Source organism: Oncorhynchus mykiss, chromosome 25 (assembly GCF_057628025.1).
Source record: "Oncorhynchus mykiss isolate SJ-2025 chromosome 25, ASM5762802v1, whole genome shotgun sequence".
Classification (NCBI taxonomy): domain Eukaryota; kingdom Metazoa; phylum Chordata; class Actinopteri; order Salmoniformes; family Salmonidae; genus Oncorhynchus; species Oncorhynchus mykiss.
Window position 1 is genome coordinate 10,035,001 of NC_143046.1, and position 13,700 is coordinate 10,048,700.

The window sequence follows — 13,700 nt, forward strand, 5'->3', positions numbered from 1 at the left end:
TAGAGGTATACATTCTAGATGTCTATAGTCACATCACATCAGTAGAGGTATACATTCTAGATGTCTATAGTCACATCAGTAGAGGTACACATTCTAGATGTCTATAGTCACATCAGTAGAGGTACACATTCTAGATGTCTATAGTCACATCACATCAGTAGAGGTATACATTCTAGATGTCTATAGTCACATCACATCAGTAGAGGTATACATTCTAGATGTCTATAGTCACATCAGTAGAGGTACACATTCTAGATGTCTATAGTCACATCAGTAGAGGTACACATTCTAGATGTCTATAGTCACATCAGTAGAGGTACACATTCTAGATGTCTATAGTCACATCAGTAGAGGTACACATTCTAGACGTATAGCTAGCGGCTTAGAGTCTCGTTGTAGTGTGGAGTGGAATGCTTCATTTGGTCAAGTTTTAGCATGATTCTACCAGGCAGCTGTCCACCATACAACAGTTTATAGCATCGATAACAGGTCAGTGGAGACATTGGTAAACTGCTGTCATAACCTGAAACTCAAGCTTCATGCTAATACTGTTTGTTGAGCCTGTCTGCAATTTCCCAATGAGCCCTTTGGAATCGATGTGTCTAAAATGGAAACCTATGCCCAATATAGTGCACTACATTTGACACACCCCTGGACTTACAACCTTCACTCCCCTGTGCCCTATAGTCGTCGTGACAAGAAGATGGCCTTCTGCCCTATGTGGGTTCTGGAGTCTAGTTTGGCTTTCCCTTTCTTCTTCAGTCCCAACGTACCAACTCCACTCCTGGTAGGTGTTGTAGTGGTTCACCTCCATCTTCTCCAGGAAATAACACGGATCAGTTACTATCGACTACATGGGAGAGACAGAAACACAGTCATCACAAACATATGCTGATCGTTGATTAGATTCCGTGGGGTTGGTCAAAGACGATGTAGTAAAACTGATTGGTAAGGTTCTGGGGTTGGTCAAGGGCTCTAGGTAGTCCAAAACTGATTGGTAAGTTTCTGGGGTTGGTCAAGGGCTCTAGGTAGTCTAAGACTGATTGGTAAGGTTCTGGGGTTGGTCAAGGGCTCTAGGTAGTCCAAAACAGATTGGTAAGGTTCTGGGGTTGGTCAAGGGCTCTAGGTAGTCCAAAACTGATTGGTAAGGTTCTGGGGTTGGTCAAGGGCTCTAGGTAGTCCAAAACTGATTGGTAAGGTTCTGGGGTTGGTCAAGGGCTCTAGGTAGTCCAAAACTGATTGGTAAGGTTCTGGGGTTGGTCAAGGGCTCTAGGTAGTCCAAAACAGATTGGTAAGGTTCTGGGGTTGGTCAAGGGCTCTAGGTAGTCCAAAACAGATTGGTAAGGTTCTGGGGTTGGTCAAGGGCTCTAGGTAGTCCAAAACTGATTGGTAAGGTTCTGGGGTTGGTCAAGGGCTCTAGGTAGTCCAAAACTGATTGGTAAGGTTCTGGGGTTGGTCAAGGGCTCTAGGTAGTCCAAAACTGATTGGTAAGGTTCTGGGGTTGGTCAAGGGCTCTAGGTAGTCCAAAACTGATTGGTAAGGTACTGGGGTTGGTCAAGGGCTCTAGGTAGTCCAAAACTGATTGGTAAGGTACTGGGGTTGGTCAAGGGCTCTAGGTAGTCCAAAACTGATTGGTAAGGTACTGGGGTTGGTCAAGGTCCAAAACAGATTGGTCCAAAACAGATTGGTAAGATAGTATTAAAATGTTTGAGTGATCCAAAATAATTATTTGAATGATGATGATAATAATTGTAAATGTCTCCTGTCACGATCCTAAATTAATGTGTTGACATCAATGTTAAAACAGCCCTGTTTCTGTGACCTTTGTGTCTCGGGGAGATAGTTGGGGAGGGTGAAGGGGTCACCACGAGGACATGGTCATTCCCGAGGACATGGTCATACCGACACCACGAGGACATGGTCATACCGACTCCACGAGGACATGGTCATACCGACTCCACGAGGACATGGTCATACCGACACCACGTGGACATGGTCATACCGACACCATGGTCATACCGACACAACGAGGACATGGTCATACCGACACCACGAGGACATGGTCATACCGAGGACATGGTCATACCAACACCCCCCCACACTCACGCACAACTAACAAAATAAGTTCAACAGAAGCATTCCAACCATCCTTACAAATAAACTTCCACATGATAACAAAGACACAAACTGGAATGGCAAACCTGAGAGAAGTAGAGGACAGACTAAAATAAACAGTGATGTAGACAGCATGTGGAAGTTAGTTACAATTTGAAACCTTGGGGGTTAGCTACCTTTTGTTTGGTTATCATGGCATTATGCAACATTCAAAGAAAAGGCTCATCTATATAGCCTCAGTATGAATGGTAGATGTTTTGCAAATGGGAGCTTTTAACAACAGTAGCATATTTACTAGTAACATTGTCTGTAGATATGCAACACTACTTCCTAAGCACATAACCAGCTGTGTTGTTGTAGTGTAAATAGATCCCACATATTCCTATCATGTAATTCACACCCACATTGCTCTTATTATTGAGCCATAACATAATTATGGGTCATTATTAGTGTGGGAGACTGAGGATTTATCTTTAATGAAGTTAAACAATATGAGCCTTAATGTCAATTATGTTAAGTCGATTGTGAACATTAACGCATGCATCAACATAATGTATTACTGTTGAATATAAAGCAAATTTTGAAGATAAATATTAAACTTCTTGATTGGCTGAACAATTGAATAAACAAAATAACCAAATTAATGACAAGAGTTTTGTATTCTTGACATAGTATTCTGTTTTCATTTGAGAACACAAAATCCACTGAAATATTCTACTATTTCTGGTCTTGCTGTGAATGTCATTCTCGTCCCTCTTGCCTCCCACCGTCCCATCCGGGTGAATCTTCAGATGATGTTCGCCATTCATGCAGTATAGGGTCAGTTTTATTATTGTAGAGCAGATTACTTCTGAATGTCAGAGCCCGGTCCAATAACTGGAATCTGGCATAGGAGCTACAGCCTTGGAGCCTGGTCCAATATCTGGAATCTGGCATAGGTGCTACAGCCTTGGAGCCCGGTCCAATATCTGGAATCTGGCATAGGAGCTACAGCCTTGGAGCCTGGTTCAACATATGGAATCTGACATAGGAGCTACTGCCTTGGAGCCTGGTCTAATATCTGGAATCTGGCATAGGAGCTACAGCCTTGGAGCCTGGTTCAACATATGGAATCTGGCATAGGAGCTACAGCCTTGGAGCCTGGTCCAACATCTGGAATCTGGCATAGGAGCTACAGCCTTGGAGCCTGGTTCAACATATGGAATCTGACATAGGAGCTACTGCCTTGGAGCCTGGTCTAATATCTGGAATCTGGCATAGGAGCTACAGCCTTGGAGCCTGGTTCAACATATGGAATCTGGCATAGGAGCTACAGCCTTGGAGCCTGGTCCAACATCTGGAATCTGGCATAGGAGCTACTGCCTTGGAGCCCGGTCCAACATCTGTTTGTGGCATCTTGCCATAACATTTTTGGTATGCCAACAACCATAGGAGTCGGCCATACAGTACAAACACATCTGGGATCAGGCTAAAGGGCCTCAATAAGAAAGAAAAATCACTTTTATAACTGGCTTTGGGGCACCAGGTATTGTCATCATAGAGATGCTGATACCAAGAGACTAACCGTAGCAATATTAGACTGATTATTAGACTGAGGTTGGTGTCAAATACAATAAAATGTCCATCACCTAGAATAGGTCCCCTGGCAGCTAGCCAAGGAAATAACTTAATCAAGTCCTTAGCCATACAAAAGGTTACAAATCAAATCAATAAGCGTCAGAATGGAAAAGCCCCTTTTATTGAATGAACCATTGCTGAATTATCACGTGGTCATTAAAAGTACAAGAAGGTAAACATCATGATCAATCTGTATATCATTTCTCGTTTTTAAAAAGATACCACACAAAAACAACGACGTAGTTCCAACATTTAGTGGAAGGAAAAACATCGACATGACCTACTACAGATTAGCAATAATACACAGGATATAGAAAACTATTATTATTTGTGGGAGAAATACAACAAATAGTTTTTGCTTTACTTTGGATTATATGTACATAATTGTGTACAAGCAAAACAAAGAAGCTTCGGAGAACAGCATATACCAGTGAATAATCATCGTTCTGCCCTTGATAATACGCTTCAGAAGTTCACGGCTGCATTTGTTTTATACAAAATAGAAATTCTAAACAATATTTTGGGGCAGAGGAAATTGTTAGGTTCAAACTGGTTGATTTGTGAACTTTTTGACTGACTACTATCTTCATAATATTAGTACACAACATTTGACCAAAGCAATACAAAAAAAAGAAAATATATATAAAATGTGTTATGAAACAGAAAAGCCCTGTACGCCACTAAAACAACAGGAAAATATGCTGAACTTTGCTTTGGCCACCTGATAGAAAAATGTAATATACTGGAACTGTGTTGTCTAAATAAATGGTATATATTGACACTATTGAAAGGTTTCCTGAAAATCTGTCCTGCAGAGAAATACAGAGAATAGTTCACTAAAGTGAACATTTTCTGTCTAAAATAGCTTATATTGTAAAAGGAAAAAAAAAGAAATTACATAGTACACGTCCATATTCTCTTGTTTAGAGCAACAAGTAAGTCATGTATTTGTAATTTGTATTGCATATTTTCAGATGTCCTTGTCAAAAAATGTACTGTATGATACAATTTCACAGAGACCAATACATTTTTTGGATAAGGAGAGGTGAGTAGTTTGTGGTTTCATACTTGTTATATGAAAGGCAACAGCAGAGAACAACTTGTAGCCACACTGAATGTGAAAGTAATCCAGAAGCTGTTTAGATCGGGAGAACTAGTTTGCTGGTTTTGCTCAACTATGTTTGTACCACCATTGAAAGAAAATAAAATATTTTCCTTTAGGATAGATTGGGAAGCTAACAACGGCTAACCAAGTAGTGAGAACATCAAATGACTTTGGCATGTCCAGTATGAAACTAACTTACCTGAATGGCCAGGTGAGCTTTTATTTAACCTGACTGTTAATTAATGAATGTCACAAAAAACACACAATGTTGGGAATCAAAACTGAATGTTTTTGGTTTTAAAATGGTTCCATCAACATAGATGACCACATACATTTTTAACCAATGACAACAACCTGAGTATGGTATAGTTGTTCTTAAGAATCACTAATGTATAGCTTTTTATTAGATGTTGGCATAGTGTATGAAAATAATAAAATAGTCATTTTTCCAACGCGTAAATAGACCAATGACGGCAAACAAATAACTAGCATTGTATTTTTAATGCCAGTTCGGTGAGAAGTTGGAACACACCCCAACTATTCAAAATCGCTTCAGGTTTCGGGTTAACAATTCTCTCAAATTCCCCTTCAATGTGCGGCATCACCATACATTTTTAGAATGCCTCCTGGTCTTCCTTTAAACCAGTGACTGAATTTAACCAGGTATGTTGCCCTCTCAGAGCAACTAGTAAAAGTAATGGATTAAATACGTGCCAGGAGTTAGGACAAGTAACCAGAAGACACTATGCCCTCCCTCCAGGACCAGCAGACACTATGCCCTCCCTCCCTCCAGGACCAGCAGACACTATGCCCTCCCTCCAGGACCAGCAGACACTATGCCCTCCCTCCAGGACCAGCAGACACTATGCCCTCCCTCCAGGACCAGCAGACACTATGCCCTCCCTCCAGGACCAGAAGACACTATGCCCTCCCTCCAGGACCAGAAGACACTATGCCCTCCCTCCAGGACCAGCAGACACTATGCCCTCCCTCCCTCCAGGACCAGCAGACACTATGCCCTCCCTCCCTCCAGGACCAGCAGACACTATGCCCTCCCTCCCTCCAGGACCAGCAGACACTATGCCCTCTCTCCCTCCAGGACCAGCAGACACTATGCCCTCCCTCCCTCCAGGACCAGCAGACACTATGCCCTCCCTCCCTCCAGGACCAGCAGACACTATGCCCTACCTCCAGGACCAGCAGACACTATGCCCTCCCTCCAGGACCAGCAGACACTATGCCCTCCCTCCCTCCAGGACCAGCAGACACTATGCCCTCTCTCCCTCCAGGACCAGCAGACACTATGCCCTCCCTCCCTCCAGGACCAGCAGACACTATGCCCTCCCTCCCTCCAGGACCAGCAGACACTATGCCCTACCTCCAGGACCAGCAGACACTATGCCCTCCCTCCCTCCAGGACCAGCAGACACTATGCCCTCCCTCCAGGACCAGCAGACACTATGCCCTCCCTCCAGGACCAGCAGACACTATGCCCTCCCTCCAGGACCAGCAGACACTATGCCCTCCCTCCAGGACCAGAAGACACTATGCCCTCCCTCCAGGACCAGAAGACACTATGCCCTCCCTCCAGGACCAGCAGACACTATGCCCTCCCTCCCTCCAGGACCAGCAGACACTATGCCCTCCCTCCCTCCAGGACCAGCAGACACTATGCCCTCCCTCCCTCCAGGACCAGCAGACACTATGCCCTCTCTCCCTCCAGGACCAGCAGACACTATGCCCTCCCTCCCTCCAGGACCAGCAGACACTATGCCCTCCCTCCCTCCAGGACCAGCAGACACTATGCCCTACCTCCAGGACCAGCAGACACTATGCCCTCCCTCCAGGACCAGCAGACACTATGCCCTCCCTCCCTCCAGGACCAGCAGACACTATGCCCTCTCTCCCTCCAGGACCAGCAGACACTATGCCCTCCCTCCCTCCAGGACCAGCAGACACTATGCCCTCCCTCCCTCCAGGACCAGCAGACACTATGCCCTACCTCCAGGACCAGCAGACACTATGCCCTCCCTCCAGGACCAGCAGACACTATGCCCTCCCTCCAGGACCAGCAGACACTATGCCCTCCCTCCCTCCAGGACCAGCAGACACTATGCCCTCCCTCCAGGACCTAAGTCATCCCCGCCTGACCTAGTACAGAGATTCACATTCATTTTGATACCTGGGTTGGTTTGTGTTTCACGGGAGAAAGAACAAAAAAATCTGCACAGAAGCAAAACATGAATGACAAAGCAGGAAAATGTTTTTGGTGACAACATGATGACAAAATCATAAAATATTACAAATTCATGTTGGACTCATTAAACTACCTAAGTACATGTGTATAGAAAGGGTTTGTTAGACTTAAAGGGTCAACCTGCTATCTATATTTATGCTAGGGAATCTCTAGTGGGGATGAAAACACTAAAAAAGGTCAATAGTTCACCTTTTTAGTTTCTCTAATAATCCACTCAATCCACGGTGGACATAAGTGCTTTAAGTAGGTTTTTTTTTCTCTCCCTCATCTTTTTCTGAAATAAACACTGACAACTGTTAAAACGAGGACTGTTTTCCAAACCTGAAAAAAAAGTTTGGCACTGAAAGTCCCAGAGGACATGCCCTCCATCAACTAAGCTATGCCCTCCATCAACTAAGCTATGCCCTCCATCAACTAAGCTATGCCCTCCATCAACTAAGCTATGCCCTCCATCAACTAAGCTATGCCCTCCATCAACTAAGCTATGCCCTCCATCAACTAAGCTATGCCCTCCATCAACTAAGCTATGCCCTCCATCAACTAAGCTATGCCCTCCATCAACTAAGCTATGCCCTCCATCAACTAAGCTATGCCCTCCATCAACTAAGCTATGCCCTCCATCAACTAAGCTATGCCCTCCATCAACTAAGCTATGCCCTCCAACAACTAAGCTATGCCCTCCATCAACTAAGCTATGCCCTCCATCAACTAAGCTATGCCCTCCATCAACTAAGCTATGCCCTCCATCAACTAAGCTATGCCCTCCATCAACTAAGCTATGCCCTCCAACAACTAAGTTACATCCCAAATGGCACCTTATTCCCTATTTCGTGCACTACTTTGGACCAGAGCCCTCCTCTGGTCATAAGTAACACACTACAAAGGGAACAAGGGTGTCATTTGGGACGACACACAGTTTGAGTGCAAAACACAAGATGACAGAGAAGGATGTTAGTACTAAGTGCTTTACTGGAAAATTGTTTTTAGTCAAACACACAAAGAGCTAAGACGTAAGCAAGGTGCCTAGGTGGGTAAGAGGTTGTCCTAGACCACGGTCCATCAGTGGCAGTTCTCCGGAACACCCTGTCTATCACTGGTTTGTCTCGTAAAATGGTCAAATTGTCTGATATGTCAGTGACATGTCACTGTTGCCAGAATATAAGTGACTCTTTAGGGATCAATAGTGACAAGTTACCCATGTTTCATTGACATACCACTCTACTATCTATTCAAACACACCTGTGTTCATACAGAAAGCAGCATATAGAGTATTGAGGGTCAAACACTGAAGCCTTTCCTAAAGTGACCAAGAACTACTGTACAACTAAATTCAAGAACTGCCATACAAATATTACGGTTAGGGAAACCATAGCAACCAGCCTGGTTTTTTGGGCCGCTGATGCGTTCTCAAACTATCTATTTTTGATTGGCTGACGCATCTCTCTCTCTCTCCGACACATTCCAACAATGACAATGGGCAAAAAAACGACTAGCAAAACAACAGTTAAAACAAAAGCAACAGGAAGAGGTTCACTGACTGCCGGCAGTGGTTAGAGCGTTGGGCCAGTAACCAAAAAGGTTGCTGGATCGAATCCCCGAGCTGACAAGGTAAAAATCTGTTGTGCGTTCCCCAGTAGGCCATCATTGTAAATAAGAATTTGTTCTTAACTGACTTGCCTAGTTAAATACCCAGTTATATTTTGCTGACAAAAATAACATGTTCAATGGTGACAATTAATAGCTTCCTTTTACAAACATCCAATAGAGTTAAAGACATCTTTTCTACTACTTACTTTCACATTCTCTCAGTTTAGTAGAGGCGGGGGGGGGGGGGGGGGGGGGGGGGCATAGTGCTAAAATAGTATTTAAAATAGAGACGTGAACAAGAGATCAGGAAGGGAATACTGTATGTAGATTGGGAGTATTATTAGATCGATTGATCTCACACACATAACCGAGCTGCAATGGCAACAGACAAACACGGCAGCCATTTTAAAAAGGAAAACTGACTGAAACTGCATGTAATAGGAAGAGAACAATCACATACACCGGGGGTCAACCGTGATGGTGAAAGAAGAACATCCTCAGACAGTCAGGGAACGGCTAAAATCAGACGTCAAGCTAAAAAAGGCACATATTTTTTTCTCTCCCTTTTTTCTGATCGACGGTGTGTGTGTGTGTGTGTAAACCTGGCAGCCAGCGTGTAGCCTAAACGTAGACAAAGATAGTTCTGTGAATTGTGTACTGTACGCTTACATTACAAAAATAACAACAATTTCATAATGTTATGCCTGACTTAAAAAAAAAAGCTATGCAAACATGCTTTTGTAAAGACGGTTTACGAAACAAAACGAGATGTTTTATGTCATGTGACTTGATAATCAACTCTGTTACAACAGTAGGTAGAGGAATACCCAGTAGCTAAACCTGTGGGAAAACATCACAAGAGTTATAGTGTTTACCTTTGCTGAGGTAAGAAATGACCTGTATCATAAACTGTATAAACTGTGGCTGTAAAAAATAGCATCTTAATAATCTGTACATAGATACTTGTTTAATCTAGATATTGTTCAATTCTGAGGGTGATACACCTGAGAAAACATGGTTAGTTTATTTCAATCCTTGATTATCTTTAAACTTAAGACATTTATTTCTACTGTTATACTGCATACTGGATCATAGATGTTAAACGAAACAAAAAACCTCTGTGCTCTTTCCCTCTCGTCGTCTGCCTCTTGACAAATCTCTCCTTCCTCCTCCATGTTTCATCCCCAAATCCCCAAACCCTTGTACTTTGTATACTTTCTCCCAAAACAGCATCTCCTCTTCTGTCCTCTCTTCTTCCCGGTCTCCCTCTGTCAGGGGAAAGGTGAGGGGATTTTAAGGCATTGTGTCTTGGTGGCGGAAGCACCACACAGTCATTTCTGGTGGAAGAGGAGGGGCTTGACGCTCCCGGCTTTGAATTTTGGTAACTGGTTGCTGATGATCTCTGCTAACATCTCTGGGAACTCCACCGACAGAGACTTGTTGACGAACGTGTAGAAGCAGAAGTTGAGCAGCCCACCAACCATCTAAAGGGAAATATATGTTTATTTACTGTCTGTTGGTCACAGAAATGTTCTTAAACAAACATAGATAGATGAATGACAGGAGAACACATAATTAGGGACGTGCCCAAAGTAAACTGCCTGTAGCTCAGGCCCTGGAGCCAGAATATGCATATAATTGGTACCATTGGAAAGGAAACACTCTGGAAGTTGTAGAAATGTTAAAATAATGTAGACGAAAAACCAAACATAATTTTGTTTTGTTTTGTTGAGACCATGCTCTTACAATGGAAAGTATAGGGGCAAACTGAATTCTAGCTGTAATTCCTATGGCTTCCACAGGGTGTCAGCAGTCTATGATCAAGGTTTCAAGGCTTGTAACTTCCAAAACGAATAAGAAATATCAGTTTTAGTACAGGGACACAGTCTTGGAAATGTGTGTTTGGGCGCGCCATAAAGACAAGACACACCTCCTAAAATCGGTTTCCTATTGAACATACTTCTTTCTATAAGAAATATTATAGTTTGATGACATTTTAGGGAATCTGAGGAGTAAATAGACATTTATTTTGATTTGTTGAAACAAAGTTTAGGGGAAGATTTTCATATTCCTTTCTCTGCATGTTGAACGAGTGGATTACTCAAATCGATGGCGCCAACTGAACAGACTTTTTGGGATATAAAGACAACAAAACGACAAACATGTTATAGCTGGGACCCTTTGATTTTCAAAAAGTAAGTGAATATTTAATCGCATTTTGTGAATTTATGAAACCTGTGCCGGCGGAAAATTATTTTGATGTGAGGCGCCGTCCTCAAACAATCACATGACATGTTTTCACTGTAATAGGTACTGTAAATAGGACAGTGCAGTTAGACTAACAATAATTTAAGCTTTCAACCAATATAAGACACTTGTATGTACCTAAATGTTGAATATCCATAATTTGTATGATTATTTATTTGAATTGCGCGCCCTCCAGTTTCACAGGAAGTTGTCCCGCTAGCAGGACCCCTAAGAAGTTCACATCCTGTCCCAACATATGCACGTTGTCATCATTATTGTTCCTAACCCACTCATTAATGAATCCCATATCTAGCTGTATGCCACATGTGTGTTGTAATAGTAGAATACTAAAGGTTTGGGAACCCCTGTACTACACCACCAGGGGGCAGCATTGAGCTCCAGACCACCAGGAGACAGCATTGAGCTCCAGACCACCAGGAGACAGCATTGAGCTCCAGACCACAAGGAGACAGCACTGAGCTCCAGACCACCAGGAGACAGCACTGAGCTCCAGACCACCAGGAGACAGCACTGAGCTCCAGACCACCAGGAGACAGCACTGAGCTCCAGACCACCAGGAGACAGCATTGAGCTCCAGACCACCAGGAGACAGCATTGAGCTCCAGACCACCAGGAGTCAGCACTGAGCTCCAGCCCACCAGGAGACAGCATTGAGCTCCAGACCACCAGGAGACAGCATTGAGCTCCAGACCACCAGGAGGCAGCATTGAGCTCCAGACCACCAGGAGGCAGCATTGAGCTCCAGACCACGAATGTGAATTGTCAGAATAATAGTCGAGAATTATTTATTTCAGCTTTTATTTCTTTCATCACATTCCCAGTGGGTCAGACGTTCACATGCACTCAATTAGTATTTGGTAGCATTGCCTTTAAATTGATTAACTTGGGTCAAACGTTTTGGGGAGCCTTCCACAAGCTTCCCACAATAAGTTGGGTGAATTTTGGCCCATTCCTCCTGACAGAGCTGGTGTAACTGAGTCAGGTTTGTAGGCCTCCTCGCTTGCACGAAGCTTTTTCAGTTCTGCCCACACATTTTCTATAGGATTATGGTCAGGGCTTTGTGATGGCCACTCCAATACCTTGACTTTGTTGTCCATAAGCCATTTTGCCACAACTTTGGAAGTATGCTTGGCGTCATTGTCCATTTGCGACCAAGCTTTAACTTCCTGACTGATGTCTTGGGATGTTTCTTCAATATATCCACATAATTTTCCTGCCTCATGATGCCATCTATTTTGTGAAGTGCACCAGTCCCTCCTTCAGCAAAACACCCCCACAACATGATGCTACCACCCCGTGCTTTACGGTTGGGATGGTGTTCTTCGGCTTGCAAGCCTACCCCTCTTCCTTCAAACATAACGATGGTCATTATGGCCAAACAGTTATATATTTTTTTAATCTTTGTCCTCCAGTGTGCAGTTGCAAACCGTAGCCTGGCTTTTTTATGGCGGTTTTGGAGCAGTGGCTTCTTTCACGCTGAGCGGCATTTCAGGTTATGTCGATATAGGACTTGTTTTACTGTGGATATAGATGCTTTTGTACCTGTTTCCTCCAGCATCTTCACAAGGTCCTTTGCTGTTGTTCTGGGATTGATTTGCACTTTTCACACCAAAGTAAATTAATCTCTAGGAGACAGAACGCGTCTCTTTCCTCAGCGGTATGACGGCTGGGTGGTCCCATGGTGTTTATACTAGCGTACTATTGTTTGTACCGATGAACGTGGTACCTTCAGGCGTTTGGAAATTGCTCCCAAGGATGAACCAGACTTGTGGAGGTCTACAATTTTTTTTTAAGTGTTGGCTGATTTCTTTTGATTTCCCCATTATGTCAAGCAAAGAGGTACTGAGTTTGAAGGTAGGCCTTGAAATACAAGTTCTTTGACACCGATCTCAACAAACTATGTCTGTATGGACCTCACCTTGTGCATGGGGGAATTGTCATGCTGAAACTGGAAAGGGCCTTCCCCAAACTTTTACCACAAAGTTGGAAGCACAGAATCGTATAGAATGTCATTGCGTTAAGATTCCATTTCACTGGAACTAATGGGCCTAGCCCGAACCATGAAAACAGCCCCAGATCATTATTCCGTCTCCACCAAACTTTACAGTTGGCACTATGCATGCGGGCGTTCTCCTGGCATCTGCCAAACACAGATTTGTCAATCGGATTGCCAGATAGTGAAGCGTGATTCATGACTCCAGAGAACGTGTTTCCACTGCTCCAGAGTCCAGTGGCGGCGAGCTTTACACCTCTCCAGCCGACGCTTGGCATTGCACATGGTGATCTTAACAATGACAGAGAAATCAGATTATCTCGAGGGACAAACAGGGCCGAATAACATGGTTGTGGACAGAATTGCTGGAAACCTGGACGGAGTCTGAGGACAAAGTTAGGGAAATGATCTCGGAGAAACTGAAGATTGACGACAGCTTCAGGATAGAGCTTGTTGAAGAAGATGTACGTTCCTCTCAAGTTCTTGGCTCTTTCCAGAACAGCTACCTTGTCCTTGAACCTCTTGACCATGATTGGCCAGGCGCTCTCCACCTAAAATCTTCCTGTCGTCAATCTTCAGTTTCTCCGAGATCATTTCCCTAACTTTGTCATCAGACTCCGTCCAGGTTTCCAGCAATTCTGTCCACAACCATGTTATTCGGCCCTGTTTGTCCCTCGAGATAATCTGATTTCTCTGTCATTGTTTCAGAACTGATGTCCTCTCTCAACGACTTACAGATTGCTGTCATCTCCTGTTTC

At 43.8% G+C, this 13,700-nt stretch overlaps 1 protein-coding gene and 1 pseudogene across 4 annotated transcripts in view; both read right to left on the reverse strand.

The window, feature by feature from the left end:
- Window positions 1-681: 681 nt before the first annotated feature.
- LOC118945998 (putative fibroblast growth factor 1) lies at window positions 682-3,510 on the reverse strand (annotated as a pseudogene).
- A 315-nt stretch (window positions 3,511-3,825) lies between these two features.
- LOC110504536 (glucocorticoid receptor) overlaps window positions 3,826-13,700 on the reverse strand; it is a 71,847-nt gene continuing 61,972 nt past the window's right edge. For all 4 annotated transcript variants that reach the window (XM_036970518.2, XM_036970517.2, XM_090220056.1 and 1 more), the window contains exon 10: window positions 3,826-10,165. In XM_036970518.2, coding sequence (XP_036826413.1) covers window positions 10,013-10,165 — 153 coding nt within the window. In that variant the 3' untranslated portion in view covers window positions 3,826-10,012. The remainder of the gene's footprint in view (window positions 10,166-13,700) is intronic.